At 41.8% G+C, this 16,567-nt stretch overlaps 2 protein-coding genes across 3 annotated transcripts; one reads left to right on the top strand and one right to left on the bottom strand.

Moving 5' to 3' along the window:
- Positions 1-1,007: 1,007 nt before the first annotated feature.
- On the top strand, positions 1,008-1,435 carry LOC6553865. The gene is made up of 2 exons (XM_001979572.3): positions 1,008-1,086; positions 1,160-1,435. The coding sequence occupies exons 1-2, from the start codon at positions 1,080-1,082 to the stop codon at positions 1,366-1,368; spliced, it is 216 nt and encodes a 71-aa protein (XP_001979608.1). The 5' UTR covers positions 1,008-1,079; the 3' UTR covers positions 1,369-1,435.
- Positions 1,436-1,479: 44 nt separating this feature from the next.
- On the bottom strand, positions 1,480-16,245 carry LOC6553864 (mitogen-activated protein kinase kinase kinase 4). Of its 2 annotated transcripts, none has more exons than XM_001979571.3 (7): positions 15,637-16,245; positions 6,982-7,182; positions 5,718-6,499; positions 5,147-5,660; positions 2,374-5,089; positions 1,792-1,971; positions 1,480-1,727 (listed from the first exon to the last, which is right to left on the bottom strand). In XM_001979571.3, exons 1-7 carry the CDS (start codon positions 15,873-15,875, stop codon positions 1,641-1,643), a joined length of 4,719 nt encoding a protein of 1,572 aa, XP_001979607.2. In that variant the 5' UTR covers positions 15,876-16,245; the 3' UTR covers positions 1,480-1,640. The 2 variants fall into 2 exon arrangements, with proteins under 2 accessions (XP_001979607.2, XP_015009699.1); XM_015154213.2 differs by lacking the exon at positions 15,637-16,245 and adding an exon at positions 7,967-8,750.
- Positions 16,246-16,567: the final 322 nt, after the last annotated feature.

Genomic DNA, 16,567 nt, shown 5'->3' on the forward strand with positions numbered 1-16,567 from the left:
GATACTAGCTAAAGCATATACTAAAAGTACACTGCGCTCGTTACTGCAATTTCGTTGTTTGTTTGCGGACTTACAAGTATTACAAAAATGATATATTGTCCGTTGATATATTTCCATATATATTCGTGTGTTAGAGAGCAAATGGTATACCGTAACTAAAGGCTTTTTGGATGAATATATATATATATGTACAACCCGTAAATGTTTAATGAAAAGAATGTAGAGGAATATATAGAATACGCGTATAGACTTGAGACGTAACAATACATATCAATAAATTTATATACATCCCAGGAACGCAAGTAATGCGATGGACGATTTAAAAAGATATAGATACATAACCTATGTGTGTTTGTCTGTTCAAGCCGTTAGCGAAATAGTATGTTTCGATAGCGATCCAAAGCTATCAATAATCTACAAATAATATATATACAAAAATACTATACGTATGTTATTTACAATGGAAATTATATGAGAAACGTTAAAGGACAACCAGATACATATATCAAACTAGTTGCTGTGTTCATTGTTGCTATATATGTATGATTATCTTCTAAACTGTTTACCGAACTATCAGTACGTACTATCCAACTAACTATCCTGTATTCGATCTGTGTATCATTACGTTACCTTACTGTTTGTCGTTAAGTTTGACTCGTTTCCATATGGCCAAGAGCCGCTATTAATGTATGCAAAAATAATCACGAGCCGAATAAATTGAAATAAATGCATTACAAACCAAGACCATCATTCCTGACCTACAATTGATCTGCTGGTGAATGAAAATACTAGTATATGGATTTGGATAACTCGCGCGGCCAAATTGGCTACATATTCCCAGTGTCTTCCAAGAATAGATAAGTGTCTTCCGCTTAAAACAGTCGTGAAATCCGCGTTGCGCACTTCTTAATATCCAAGTGGTAAATACGATAACAAATAAATAATGATAAGCCAATGCCAGATAAATAGTGTTGTGGTAAATTAATTAAATATACCAATTTATCCCCACGGCCAAGTGGTTCTCCATAAAAGGCGCTGGCCGTTCTGGGCAGTTCAACAGTCTTTAACACGCCGTCACCATGAAATGTAAGTATTGTAAAAGGAGTAACCGCCAATACAATCCGTGGACCACTCGAGTAACCCACTCAATTCGTTGCAGACTTCAACCTGCTGTTTAGCCTCTGGCTGGTCTTCATGCTGTGCTCCTCGTGGGTCTCGGCTTTCTCCAGTCTTGCCACCCCGGACCCAACTCCGCCAACAGGTGCTCCCGTCGATGGTACCACTGGCACTGGATTCCCTGGACCTCCCTCGGCTGAAACCACAAATGCTACGCCCGAAGTTTCGACTATCTATCCCATCTACGGATAGTCATCATCAAATCAATTGATGAATTAAAAACTAAATCGCAGATATATTAAAATACGTGTAATTTTCACTTGCATGAAATTAATTTGGGTACGGTACGAAAGGCTTTTGATTATTTTATACGGGTTATATATTGTCAAACATAAAACCAGACGTGGCCATTCAAATAATCGGCATTCACATAAATTAGACACTAAACGAAATGCACACCGATGTACATATGCATCATATGTGGGGGTGAGCCACAAGCTAGTGAAGCAGGCACCAGGTTGCGCTTAGCTGCTGCTGGTCGCCACATTCCGCCGGAAAGAGCCACGCACCTGCATCTGCAACTGCTCGCTGCTGCACTCGTCTCGCCCGTACTGCACATGGAAACGAAAATCAATTAGCAACATTTGGAAGCGGGCTAATCACTGGCGTACGTACCTTGCAAAAATTGTGCTCCAGCAGTTCCACTGCCGTCAAACGGATCTTGGGATCGTGCTGCAGACAATGATCGATGAAGTCGTGACCCTCCTGGGATAGGCTTTCCGGCGCCTGCGGCTTCTCGCCCATGCCCACTTTGAACATGATCTGGAAGTTCGAATCAAACTGGGCCCACGGACGCTGTAAGGAAACCAAAGATATAATATATACAATAAGCAAATATCTTAGCAACTGAATTCGATATTATTTCCATGAAGTGTATTTAAATATTTTTATTCAAAGTTAATATTTGGATAATAACAAATTATATTATTATGTTATCATAGAAATACTAGTTAAAGTTGATCTTATACTGTATTCGTAAAATGCATTCATTAAAAAAATGTATTTTATTTGAATCACTACAATTAGAGTAATTTGGCAAGTAACTTTTCACATCGCCATATTGCATAAATGAGTGGATAATTATGAAAATATATAAAATGGCTCCTAAAGCTAAGCACGAATAATCCAACATTGTGAAATAGTCTGTACACCCCGGCCCGTAGCACGGAATGCTTATCTACAATGTGAAGCACTCACCTTGCCCGACGCCATCTCGACAACCACACAGCCCACCGACCAGATATCGGCGGCCCTGCCATGGCCATCGCTGTTGGTCTTTGTGAACATCTCCGGCGCCATATAAGCCTGCGTGCCGACGTAGCCCTGCAGCTCGCCGGGCACGGTGGTGTGCGCCTGGATCTTGACTGCTGATCCGAAATCACCTAGTTTCAGGCTGTTGCTGCCGTCCACGAGGAATATGTTAGCGGTCTTGATGTCGCGGTGCACAATACCATGCTTGTGTAGCTCAGACACGCCCGACAACAGCTGGGCGGTGAATCGGCGCGTAAGTGCCTCTGGCAGATTCCCAGTCAGCTCCACCAGCGACTCCAGGGTGCCCTCAGAGCACAGCTCCATGAAAATAAGCAGCTCTTCGCGGTGCACCTCGATGCCATAGTAGCGCACCAGGTTTTTGTGCTTTATTCCTTCCAGGATCTTTAGCTCTTCGGCCACGTTCTTGAGCGCTCGCGTCTCTCCCGGCTGGATTGCGATCTCTTTCATGGCCATCAGCTCTCCCGAGTTATTGTTCACCGCCGTGTACACCTTGCCGAATCGTCCCTGGCCTATCTTAATACCACGATGCCAGCGGAAATGAACGCTACGTGCCCTTATATGCACCTTGTCGCTGGAGTTAAGAGACTTGACCTGTCCAATCAACATCCGTTCGCGCAGCCCGTCCTCTAGATCCATATCCAAACGGTTGACGGCATCTCTAACTCGTTCCTGCCGCAAGGCCAAGGGTGTGCTTTCTAGGCTTCTCTTTCCAGGAGATGCTGGAGTGGGAGGCGTCTGGGGCACCATCAGACGCAACTCGCCGTTGGGACTCCTTTGACACGGAGTGTCAACGTAGTCTGAACTGTCAACGGAGCTGAAGGAGTTTCCTAACAGATTCTCCTTTAGGCTGAACTGCGGATGCAGTAATTTGTTGTACGGTGGCGATTGCAGTGGTGGCGTATTAGGATTAAGGTTCATGCCGGCGGACATTGGAGTCCGTGTTGGTGTCCGGGAACGCGAGGTGGCCGGTGAAGAAGTCTTGCGAGTGCGTGGCGAAGCCTTTTTCTTGGCGACCTTTTCGGGTTCCGAGGTGATACCAATCACGTGCGAAATACAGCGATCCATCTGCTGCTTTAGCGACTCAAACTCGTCGTCGTCCAAGTGTTGGGTGATTTGTGGATCACACGCAAGAATCAGAAACTCCAGACCCTGGGAAGCCCAACGGGGACGCATTCCTCGCCCACGCTCGCAACGCTCCATTACGAAATGCATCCACATCTTAGCGTAAGCGATAATTCCTAGGGCAAGATCTACCGTGTGAGCACCGCTGTCCTTTTGGTCCATAATCTTCTGCTCGAACAACCGAATGACGTCCTTGTGATACTCGAACCCAAATTTATATCCCTGATGCAAAATCTCCCGAGTGCGCGATAGAACAGCCTGTTTGTCCTGCTCATCCAAATCTCGCATGTTGCTCAAACAGCACCGTTTTTGCACCCCTTCAATTATTGCCGTCAACTTGTTGCGCACCTGCAATACGTCCTGCTGCAACAGCTTGAACGCTGCCTTTACGTCCGAACAGATGAAGTCATGCTGCTGGTTGGCCACATCATGTTCGTAATGCTCGCGATGAAAATCCGTCGTCTCTACGTCGCGACAGAAGGTTTTGGCAAAGAAGAGCACCTTAATTGAACGCTCTCGTTCGACTGTGAGCAGCGATTGTGTCTCTCGGCAAATAGTCAGCAGTTGCCATTTAACCTCCTCGTTGTCGTCAGTGTCGGCTGTGCCATCGATCTGTTGATCCAGCTCAACGGTGCGCTTCACCAGGCGTTCGGAAATGCTCCGCAAAAGCTTGCTGATTATGCCACAGAACTTTTGGGATGCTAACGTGTGCATGCCCTTTATCATGGGACTGATGAGCTTGGTAAACATCCACTCCTTCTCAAGGACGGATTTCTGGTTGCCCTCCGGAACGGCAACCAGCACCAGTTGATCAATGTAGTCCAGATACAGCTCGAAAGTCTTTCGCACCGTAGCATCATAGTGGTTTAAAATACTAATGTAACTGCCCAGTTCCGCCTCATTCTCCACCAGCGCGGTGGTTATGTGCCGCTGGTATCGCTCTCGATGGGTCAAAGCTAGGGTCAAGCCCTCCCTAAGCTCCTTCATCAACTGTTCCAGGCTCAGGGGATTGGGTCGAACGGGTCTCGTTTCGAGACGCATGCGCAGGAACTCATGCATGAACTGCAACGGAATTCCGCTCAGAAATACAAAGGTGGGAATGTACGAGGGCAGATTTATCGATTGGGCTTCCTCGCTCCAGTAGCCGTAGGTGCGCAGCTCCACAACCTGTTCGCGACTGATTTGAGGATCTAGCCTTGGTACGTCTTCTTCAATGGACTCTGCATCTGACTCGTAATCAAAGTCCTCAGCTCCGGGTTTCTCTAGAGCAATGTGAGCCTTGTACAATGCCACGTTGTGCAGCTTGTGTAGAAAAGCCAGCGACTTGGCCAGTCCCCGACTTTTGAGCACATTTTCTATGAACTTGCGATACAGTCCAGTAGACTGCTCTCCTGTTCCATTGTGACTGCACGTACCCAACGGCTCAACACTGAAAATGTTGATGTCGTGAATGGATCCCTTGCGCATATGCCCGTGAGAGCACTCACTGGACCACTGGCTTATCTCCGTGGAGGTGGATCTAAAGGAAAATGGAAGTTATATCTTGTTTTTCAGTACCAATACTGTACCAACTTACTCATTGCTACTTGATGTCTCGCCTGGAACGTGGGTGGCGTCGTTTAGCATGAATTGCACTTTGGGAGACGGTGTGACACCCTTCCGCGAGGCTGATCCGGCCACACTGGGTGGCTGGGATGAATCCATTGAGTTGACAGCCGAATCATCGTTTTCTACACCCGATGCTGATGAACTACCGCTGTCGGAAGCGATGTAGGATGAAGTGCACACGGGCCAAGAGAACTTCTCATCTTGCAGTCTTGCCAGAATTTTTCCCAGAATACTGAGCTTCAACTTGTTTTGCTTGGTAATGTTGTACCACAAGCACATGGACTTGATGCGGCCTACAAAGCTCTGTGATTTGTAAATGGGATGCAGGGCGCCCATTGCCTGTGAGGAAGGGTAGAGTGCTTCTGCAGCTTCCAGGCGCGTCAGCATACCCTCTACTTCTCGCAGCGCCAACTCCTGATGGTCCATGCAATCCTTGCAGTACAGCGACATGCAGCCTTGGCACATCTTGCTAGGCAGTGGAGCTGGAATAGATGTTAATAATGACTAAGGGTTTACTTTTGAAGAATGGTTTGACATACAGCTGGCATTGGAGTTGCTGTCGGAATGAATGCCACTATCCAGGCTGATCAGACTCGGCTCGCGGCGATAACGCGGCTGGAACTTGTAGTTTATAATGTGGGTGAGCAGATCGGAGACTCCCTGTCGCGCTTCGAAGAGGTACTTGTCCTGCTGCTCCACAGTTCTGTCTGCTTGCCAGGCCTGCAGCTCTAGCCAGATGAGATCCTTCAGCTCAGTCTGCCAGGTATGCTCCTCCTGTGATAGTTTCGCGTCTTGTCGGTCTACGCTACCGAGCTTTATTAGATTGGCAAAGGTCTCGTGGAAGTCCTTTCTTTTCCCCAACCCAGCTGTAGCTCTTCCATCACTCCTTAGCATTCCAGCGGGAAGTTGCGCAGCAAAAGCCAATGGCGGCGCCGAGGAGCGATAGCCAATGGGCCGTGAGGAGACGCAGCGATAGCGATTACAGCTCTCCACCACCTTGGAAGCGATTCGCAGTGGAATCTGCGCCATCCCCTCCGAATTGAGCGGCATGATCTGGTCCAGCGACTCAAGTGGATGAGCTGTCTCGTGGAAGCTATTTCCTCGTGGAGGAGCCACCGCCGTCGTCGCCAACGAGTTCTTCATCTCCCGTTCCGAGTCGCGAAGGAGAGACTGCAACCGCTTATCCGTCCGCTTGTTCTCATCGTTGACAAACATCTCGTTGAGCAGGGCGCAGTCCATTGTGTTGCGTCGCAGGACGCGGGATCTGGCCGTCCTGGTCTTTTTAGGGGTGCCACCCACACTGGCCGGTAAGTCTGCGGAACTGAGAAAAAGCGTTCAGAAAGTGGTCTGTTACAAGTATTGGTGGAAAAGGAGCGGATACCATAATCAACGTAAGCAACTTTCTTAGAATTCTAAAATTTTTTTTATGTTCTTTGGATATTCTTGAGGTCAGGTAATATGTATTGCTAGATTTTGATTAGATTTTGATTATAGCTATAACTATATTTAAATCCAGTTTTTACACAGAAGGCAGGACATTTCTTTGAATAACATATGTTTAATTTTATATGAAGAATAAATATTTGAAGGTGAATTGAAATTATTTCCATTTTCAAGTAAGAGCGGTTACGAAAATGTGTTAGCCATACAGATCACACTATCAAGTGCAACATATGGTAGCGTTCGTCACTATTCCCGATCTCGTACCTAGCACGGACGCAAACCCTTATCGCGTCCACCCTGATACCGTATATTATGATATCCATATGGATCACCCCGTATGTATTGTTGGTGTATACTCACGCTGTCACATTGACCACCTTCTGTTTGCGTTCCCAGTCGCGGTTCTTTATTTTGAGCCTGGTACGTGGCGGAGTGGTGCCGAACGCCTCATAGTGCGCCGCCAACTCATCCTCAGGGGGCATGTCCTCCTCTAGAGCTCCAATCCGACTACGGGCCATCTGCACTGGACGCGAAGGCGTCTGCTTCACACGGTACTCAACTCTGTAAGATCCGAAAAGGGTCGATGATAAGGTTGAATGTCATGGTTGATAGTATATTTGCACTAATCTAAGGGCTTGCTCTAATTGTTTCGCTAATTGTATCGGCGGACAAGTGCCGCCTAATCGCCGATAACCCAGATAAATATTATGCACTCAAAAAATAGCTTTAGTATTGAACAGCAAACAGAACACATTCCAGAGAAATAGACGCAGTGCAAGTTTATTAAATGATGCTGCCACGCCCACTTTAACGACCACAAACCGCCCAAAGCTGCGGTATTTTGATACCTTGATAGTTTTTCATTTTTATATAGTTTTGTCAATATCAATCGATTTGCCAAAAAACTTTTTTTAGTTGTGGCAATATTCCAAATATGTGTTATGGTTTCTTATAATGCTTTTAGCTATGACAACTATTGAATTATAAGTACTCGTACAATTGAACAGCTAAATCAAGAAGGTATTCAAAAGATTTCCCGAACTAACTTAGAATTTTTGTTTTTAACTTTCAAATTAATTTCGCGCTGTTAGAATAATTTCTAAGCTTTTTCGTGTGCATCACATGAAAGTTTGGCAGTGTATCCAAGGGAGTGAAAGCGGCGAGGTTTTGGGAGGACATCCCTATCTTATCTGACTGCTGCCGGTGCTGCAGACAGCCGCTTGTCACGCCTGCGATTATGCCCTAATTTGAGCAGAGGTTTAATTTATTCAGACCAAAAAACTGTTGTGATTGTTGTGCAAATCGCACCACACTTTTCATCAGCCTATTGGCGCGGCTCACTCACTTCTTCGGACGCATTTTGCAGCCTTCCTTCCGGGGAATCACTGTCTGCCGAGTCCAATAGCTCCAAAACTGGCAGTAATCAGCGAGTCGCAGCGAGACGAGAGAGAACCTTGGAGTGCAATCCTCGTCTCTGCTCTCAACTGGTTGCTCGATAATGCCGCTGTTTTAAACTGTGCTTAATCGCCGCAATCGAGGGCTATTGTTACTTTCGGAGTCTCCGGTGGGTGTCGCAGCCAGATTTATGCACATCTAATTGCACCGCACCATACACAACCCACTCCGGGGACAATAACAGCGGCGTAACGAGCCGAGAGCAAATAAAAACGACAGCTCACAATTATAAGCTGGTGGAGCTGGAGAGAACTTTAGACGGGAGCCAGCGAACGATGACTGGACTGGACTGGACTGGATGACCGATCCCCGGTACGCGTTACGCGGCGCACCCGGCTGCCGATTCCCTTCTCCGATCGCTGGAATCTCACTGGTGGGGGTGCACTATCTCCCACCGCAGCAGTGTGTAGTTTTCCGGCTGGGTTATCACGACGAATGGCAAATAGGCGACAGTAGTTCGCACGCCTCGCACCGAACCCTTTCGAATTTCATAACGCGCAGCACTTGCCGCGGCAGCCAGTCAATTTATTAGCACTTTTAACAAGAATATTCCCCATCTATTCGCCAATGCGTATAGTATACGGATCTGTATGTAGCGCAAGCGATTGTGTGCCGCGGTGCCGACGAAGCGGTGTCGCCCCCAAGTCGACTGCTATTCACTGCCAATCGCGGCGAACTGAAAAGCGCGAGCGGTGAGCGCACGACCGACGCATCCCGCAGCGGAGAGCAACTTGTGGGTGGCCACTACAAATCGGAGTTGTCGGTTTAGCTATTAAAAAGTTTCATTTCAGTGAGAAACTACTCGAGACCAGTGATGACAATTTAGCCTTTTTCCGGACAGATCTGTCCTGTTTTTTACTGCTTCATCCGGAAAAAATGTCAAACAGCCGCAACCCGGAAATCTGTCCTTTTTTAAGTTTTTCTATCCGGAAATCTGTCCTTTTTAGACAATGTAAGAATTTTTAAAATTTAATTTGTATAATTCCACATTTTTTTGTTTGCAAACTATGTGGCATATTAGGGGTATAAATAAAAATTTCGCGATTTCTGGCTTGACCAGCCAGATTTAAAAAATTGGTTCACAAAGGACCAAAGTGATAAAAACAAAGGCTTGCAAATACTGCAAGTGCAGCATAAATGAAAAAATTTATAAAATTCGTGCTCATAGGGAGACCAAAAAGCAAGTGCAAAATACTATGTGCTGTGCTCAAGTAAATAAAATAACCTTTTTGCCTGTTAAGTCCGATAAAGTGTGTCGCCAGGAAACCAGGAAACACCTATAAAATGCCCGAATCGTATTTGAAACGCATTGGCACAATGGCAACGTATGAATCAAACGTTGAGGACGAATGCATCGTGGACGAAACATTTAAAATATTAAATTAAAAGTTAACTAAATAAATAATCCTTAAAAAAATCGGTCCTCTTTTTTCATCCTTTTTTGAGAATTTCAGCCTATTTTTTCACTGCACTGAGCTACCCGGAGTGATCAGGTACCTTATGGTAATTTTAACACGATCACTTTTACCCGGTATCACGACATCCCTACTCTAAATTAGAAGACATGCCTACAGTCTTCACTAGAACTAGTTGGGAACTATAGGGCTACAAGAAAATATGTTTCCTAAACAAATATTAAAAGCGGCAATAACTATGTGTTCCAACAGTAAGTTAAACATTCTTCAGGCTTTATTTAAGACAATTTTTACACTCACTTTAAAGACCTCACTATTTCACTCACTAATATAATTATGACAAAATAATAGATTATTATTTAATTACTTACAGCTCGAGATTAATGAACAAGAATTGTATATTATATTTTAAATATTTTTTATGAATAAATATTTTAAAATAAATATTATAACATTTCAAACACTTGTATGAATAACATTTGCCTGATTATTTGTTCAAGAGGGATGCCAATGTGATCTTGCAAGTAATCACACTTAAGAATAAACAGGAATTCCAGAAGGTGACCAACGATCGTTTGGTTTTCGGTAGCAACTTGCTGCTGATTATGATCGCAATTATTATGGCAATCTACAATTTGCCAAAAAAATTAACATTTTGCAGGCAAAATTATAAGATTTTTCGGTTTAAATTATTAGGCGATCATAATTTCAAACACTTGTATAAATAACACTTACCTGGTTATTTGTTCAAGAGGGATGCCAATGTGATCTTGCAAGTAATCAGGAACGCATACACTACTACACACACTACGCATACACTACATTCACTGCTCGACCGGTAAGAAAGATGACTTGGAATATTTTGTGACTCTAAATTAGAAGACATGCCTTACAGTCCTCACCAGAACCAGTTGGGAACTATAGGGCTATAGGACACGAAAAATCTACAATTTGCCATATATATTTACACTTTGTGGGCAAAATTGAAAGATTTTTCGGTTTGAATTACCAGGCGAACAGGCATTCCAGAAGGTGACCAACGATCGTTTGGTTTTCGGTAGCAACCTGCTGCTGATTATGATCGCCTGGTAATTCAATTCGAAAAATCTACAATTTTCTAGGCAAAATTGTGAGATTTTTCGGCTTAAATTACCAGGCGAACAGGAATTCCAGAAGGTGACCAACGATCGTTTGGTTTTCGATATGTATGTATGTATGTATGTATGTATGTAAGTTGTGTAACTCTACAATTTGCCATAAATATTTACATTTTGGAGACAAAATTGTGAGATTTTTCGGTTTAAATTACCAGGCGAACAGGAATTCCAGAAGGTGACCAACGATCGTTTGGTTTTCGGTAGCAACCTGCTGCTGATTATGATCGCCTGGTAATTCAATCCGAAAAAAATCTCCAATTTACCATAAATATTTACATTTTGTGGGCATGTATGTATGTATGTATGTATGTATGTACGTATGTATGTATGTATGTATGTACGTATGTATGTATGTATGTATGTATGTATGTATGTATGTATGTATGTATGTATGTATGTATGTATGTATGTATGTATGTATGTATGTATGTATGTATGTATGTATGTATGTATGTATGTATGTATGTATGTATGTATGTATGTATGTACGTATGTACGTACGTATGTACAGCAGTTTGCTACCGAAAACCAAACGATCGTTGGTCACCTTCTGGAATTCCTGTTCGCCTGGTAATTTAAACCGAAAAATCTCACAATTTTGCCTAGAAAATGTAAATATTTATGGCAAATTGTAGATTTTTCGAATTGAATTACCAGGCGATCATAATCAGCAGCAGGTTGCTACCGAAAACCAAACGATCGTTGGTCACCTTCTGGAATTCCTCTTCGCCTGGTAATTCAAACCGAAAAATCTTTCAATTTTGCCCACAAAGTGTAAATATATATGGCAAATTGTAGATTTTTCGTGTCCTATAGCCCTATAGTTCCCAACTGGTTCTGGTGAGGACTGTAAGGCATGTCTTCTAATTTAGAGTCACAAAATATTCCAAGTCATCTTTCTTACCGGTCGAGCAGTGAATGTAGTGTATGCGTAGTGTGTGTAGTAGTGTATGCGTTCCTGATTACTTGCAAGATCACATTGGCATCCCTCTTGAACAAATAACCAGGTAAGTGTTATTTATACAAGTGTTTGAAATTATGATCGCCTAATAATTTAAACCGAAAAATCTTATAATTTTGTCTGCAAAATGTTAATTTCTTTGGCAAATTGTAGATTTTTCGGATTGAATTACCAGGCGATCATAATCAGCAGCAAGTTGCTACCGAAAACCAAACGATCGTTGGTCACCTTCTGGAATTCCTGTTTATTCTTAAGTGTGATTACTTGCAAGATCACATTGGCATCCCTCTTGAACAAATAACCAGGCAAATGTTATTCATATAAGTGTTTGAAATGTTATAATATTTATTTTAAAATATTTATTCATAAAAAATATTTAAAAGATAATATACAATTCTTGTTCATTAATCTCGAGCTGTAAGTAATTAAATAATAATCTATTATTTTGTCATAATTATATTAGTGAGTGAAATAGTGAGGTCTTTAAAGTGAGTCGTAAAAATTGTCTTAAATAAAGCCTGAAGAATGTTTAACTTACTGTTGGAACACATATGTAGCTATTGCCGCTTTTAATATTTGTTTAGGAAACATATTTTCTTGTAGCCCTATAATTTCCAACTAGTTCTAGTGAAGACTGTAAGGCATGTCTTTTAATTTAGAGTAGGGATGTCGTGATATTAAAAAAATATCGTATCGATAATATTTTTATCAAAAAAAAATATGATAATATTTAAAATATCATAAAAAAATCGACATATTTGATATTTTCGATATATATGTTTTTTTAATAAAATTTGTTTTTTTCCCCACAATAAAAATATAAAAGTTTCTTATTCACTTCATGTTTCTTGCTCAAGTAAATAAAATAACCTTTTTGCCTGTTAAGTCCGATGAAGTGTGTCGCCAGGAAACCAGGAAACACCTATAAAATGCCCGAATCGTATTTGACGAAACATTTAAAATATTAAATTAAAAGTTAACTAAATAAATAATATTCAGAAAAAAAATCTGTCCTGTTTTTTCATCCTTTTTTTTTTTAAATTTTCAGCCTATTTTTTTCGTTTTTTTTCCCAATATTTTTTTTTCAGAAAAATATTGGCATCACTGCTAGAGTGTGGCATAGCAAGAGTACACAAATAAATTACGTTTAATATTTAATATATGTACAAATATATAAATTATTTTAATTGAAGCTTTGGAGGGGTTTTTATTTTAAATAAAAGGAATCAAAATGTAAAAAGTATGCAGAAAATATAGGGCTTTCATTTGTGAAACCTACGGTTTACAATAAATGCCATACCTGCCGTTAAACTTTAGCCGTTTTTGTTGTGGCATCTCAGAGAGAGAGAGAACATACAATTAGATTTTGCGAGAGAGATTTGAGTTTAAGAGCACAAGAAATAGAGAAGCGTTTAAGTTTTGTTGTGGAACGCAAAAGGGGTATCCGATCGTTTGTGGACCGTATTGCGTTTGTTTGTGGTTCGTAATTGTCTTTACCGCGCGAATATTTATTATTAATGTATGGCATTTTATTATGTACGCGTTTGTTAGCTAATACGCAATGTGTTTACTTAAGCTATACATTCAGTGTAGGTATTTTTTCTCCATACGAGGAGAACAACAAAAACGATTCGAACTTAGTCAATCAACTTCATTGGCGCTATATGAAAATCGACTGTCACGTGACCAACAGTGCGTATACTTCATATTTATAGATATACATAAAAGTTGCACATTCGCACCGTGGTCCCCATTGATGAGGCATTGGAAATTCAATGACTAACCGATCAATTTACCCGATTAACTGATAGGACGAGTTCGTGATAAACAAAGTGACTTGAAACAGAAGAATCAGACTCCCAATCAAAATTATATTTTTTTGTTTTATTTTTCTATGCTTGCTAACCTTCCTATGCCGAAGATAACGCCAGTTCTTTCCAATTTAGGAAGAGAAAATGAAAAAGAGTAACCAAATAAATTGCGTTTAATATTTAATATACAAATATATAAATTATTTTAATTGAAGGTTTGGAGGGGTTTTTATTTTAAATAAAAGGAATCAATAAATCATACACAATCGCTAGATCTCATGTTTATGCTGTTCTCTGCAGTAAACTGGCATATAAAAACATATAAGAAAATTCCAAATTACTGTAAACGGAGGTGGCACGTGTATGTTTGTGAGTGTGTGGGGCGCATGCGTGTGCACTATGCGGAAATGTTTTCTGATATGTGTGTACTATGTACACGCCATAATTATGCTTATCAAACACACGAAAGCCCAAAATTATAACCAACTGATTTGATTGTACTCATGCCGGACTGCCCAAAGCGAGAGGGCTAGAACGAGGAGCAGAAGAGAGAAAGAGAGGAGAGAGAGATAACCTGCAAGTTCAAGTACAAATATGAATGTTGCAAGAGCGCGATCTCACTCGCTCAATCTATCTCTCTCTTTCTCTCTCTCTCGCTCTTGGCCCACAACAGTTAGGCCAGAGACCTTCAATCATTGGAATTCCATTCAGTTAGCCAGGTGACAACCACAAAACATTATGGACGGAGATTTGAGAAGAAAGCGAATTCGATTTGAAAACAGAATAACGAAAGAGGTTACAAAGCAGAGTGGGCAAACGCACGTATTAAACGCGTTTTAACTTCCAATAGTCTCCCCTCCGTCTCTTCTTCTTCTTCCCTGCCCCTAAAACAGGTATACGAACTGAAGAAGAACACGATTGGCCGCATTAAATGAGAGATAATGTCAAATGAGAACCACGCTCACAGATGTCCAAGCTATCGATTACCCTATAAAGGTTGTTATAACCTCTGAAATAGCAAACTAGGTCGTTCTAAAGTTTCTAGAGAACAGCTTGGTACAATATGTACATAGTATCAACTAACTGGTATCTTCTTTTCAAACTAAACCTTAAACTAATCAATTCACAGGTATCAAAATATAGGGAGACCAACAAAAAAGAGAGCGGATAGCAGACACATAAATCTCGGCTAATTTCACTTGGTTTCCATAGAAACAGGTGCCAAAAGAAAATTGATGTTTGCCGAAAATTTCCTGCTAACATATGACATTCGTGGTTTTCTGCGAAGCAAAACCCCCATGAACACTCACCCATCCCATGCAATAAAATCAAAAATCTAGTATAATATGAATAAGCCCCGCGCAAGAAACAACAATAAAAAACAGCGGAAAAGGTATCCGTAAGTCCCTCAAGGTGAGTGTGTATGTGTTATCAGGCCACCGTCAGCGTTATCAGCAAATATCTTGGAAGACTCGAGGCGGCCACCACAAATACGACTATGATAAATGCCGAAATACTCGGAAAAACAAGGCAGAGAGTATATACAACATAAACTTTGTTTTTAATGTATACCTGATTTAGTAAATAATTAGGCATTTTCCAGTAAACATATTCGACATATTAAAAATGGTGCTCTTCAGTAAGTGTGAAAACTTGTTGGTCACTGAAAACAATCTTTGTTACATAAAAAAGCAGCCCTAGCAGAACTTCTGACTCCTATGAAATTTCAATTTAAACTTTTACTGCCACAAAAATATGTAATAATGAAAAGAGTGAGCATTAAAATGTTTTCTTTGAAAAATATTACGTGATTTATTAAAAACTTACACAAGTACTAACGATTTCTCGCAGTGCACCTATGCAGAATTTTAATTGCGCTGCACACAGTGTCCAATTTCAGGCAGAATTCGCAATTTGCTGCTGTTCGTTTTTTGTGCCTGTCTTGCAGTTCGCTAAATTCTGGGGTTCGTTGAGCCCCCCAGAGCAACAACAAGATAACGTGGCCCCAAAACACGTTGTTTACGTTTAAACAAATAAAACTGGTGAAATGCACAGCGAGAGATGAAGAGCGAGAGCAAATGAGAGGGGAAAACCACAACCAGGGCTTTGAGAGCAGAGAAAGAGAGCGGCTGTTACGTGCCAATGCAGACTTTCTTGTTTCTGTTGGTGTTGGGAAAAGCCCAGAATTTCGGAAACCAACGGTGTGCTTTGCTCACCTTGCAACATCCTCCTCGACGCTCTGCTCGCGTCGTAATCGTATGGGCGGAATGGGCGGGATGGGTGGTGGGGGTGGCGTTTCAGCTGTAACGGCACTATGATGGCCATTGCCGTTCTCCTCCTCCCCCGACTTGGGCACCTGGTCCTCTGCATTTGTTGTTGCCGGTGTCTTTTGCAAACGCAAACTCTGCTGCAGCGCCAGATAATCAATTGTTCGCACTCTTCGCCTGTTTGACATTTTTGCTAAACTCTGTTGTTTTTTGCTTTTGTTATATTCTTGGAATTTGCTGCTCACACACACATGCTAAGTCAGCCGCCAGTGCACCAACACTGTCGCGCTCCAGCTCAACACACTACTGCACTTTGGTAAGCACGCGCCGCGTTGTTTTTTCTTTCCCTTTTGCCTGGCGATAATCAGATTTATTTTAATTTAACTTTCACGGCGAGCAAACACATAACGTTTAACGCGCTTCCGAACTCGCGAACTTGGCACGCAGCTAAGCAGCCCGTCTTACGTCTTACCGGGCCAAAAAAAATCAGCTAACTAAAGTTTTCGAGCCCGGCAATTTTTGAGAGAGAACAGAGAGAGCTTTAGAGATGGCAATACAGCGATAAATTGAAGTGCGAGCATCGACATTGGTTAAAAGCTTAGAATTGAGTAAAGTATTTCAAAGATTTCATATTTTTGTTCACATATTACTGGCAGATTGCTTTAAACAAAATTGGCAAACAATCTCAACAACCTCGACACATTGAAAGTTCGAAATACATTCTTGTAAATAGCTAAATAGCTCTTTAATTTATCCGGTTATTTCTGCTTCTGCAGGCCTAACGACCATTATGAGTAACAGAATGGCGGGATTTGAGATTTCGAATTAGAAATGTATATTTCTAATTCCGATGTTTGATTCCAAATTTTTAAAACATTCA

The sequence above is a fragment of the Drosophila erecta genome, unplaced genomic scaffold (genome assembly GCF_003286155.1).
Source record: "Drosophila erecta strain 14021-0224.00,06,07 unplaced genomic scaffold, DereRS2 tig00000000-arrow-pilon, whole genome shotgun sequence".
NCBI classification, from domain to species: Eukaryota; Metazoa; Arthropoda; class Insecta; order Diptera; family Drosophilidae; genus Drosophila; species Drosophila erecta.

What these genes read in the sequence shown, in the direction of transcription:
- LOC6553864 (XM_001979571.3), bottom strand. Translation starts at nt 15,875, where the DNA reads ATGTCAAACAGGCGAAGAGTGCGAACAATTGATTATCTGGCGCTGCAG. An exon ending in AAGGTGGTCAATGTGACAGC is followed by an intron (nt 6,500 to 6,981) that starts GTGAGTATACAC and finishes GCTTTTTCTCAG; the next exon opens with TTCCGCAGACTTACCGGCCA. An exon ending in CAGCAACTCCAATGCCAGCT is followed by an intron (nt 5,661 to 5,717) that starts GTATGTCAAACC and finishes CATCTATTCCAG; the next exon opens with CTCCACTGCCTAGCAAGATG.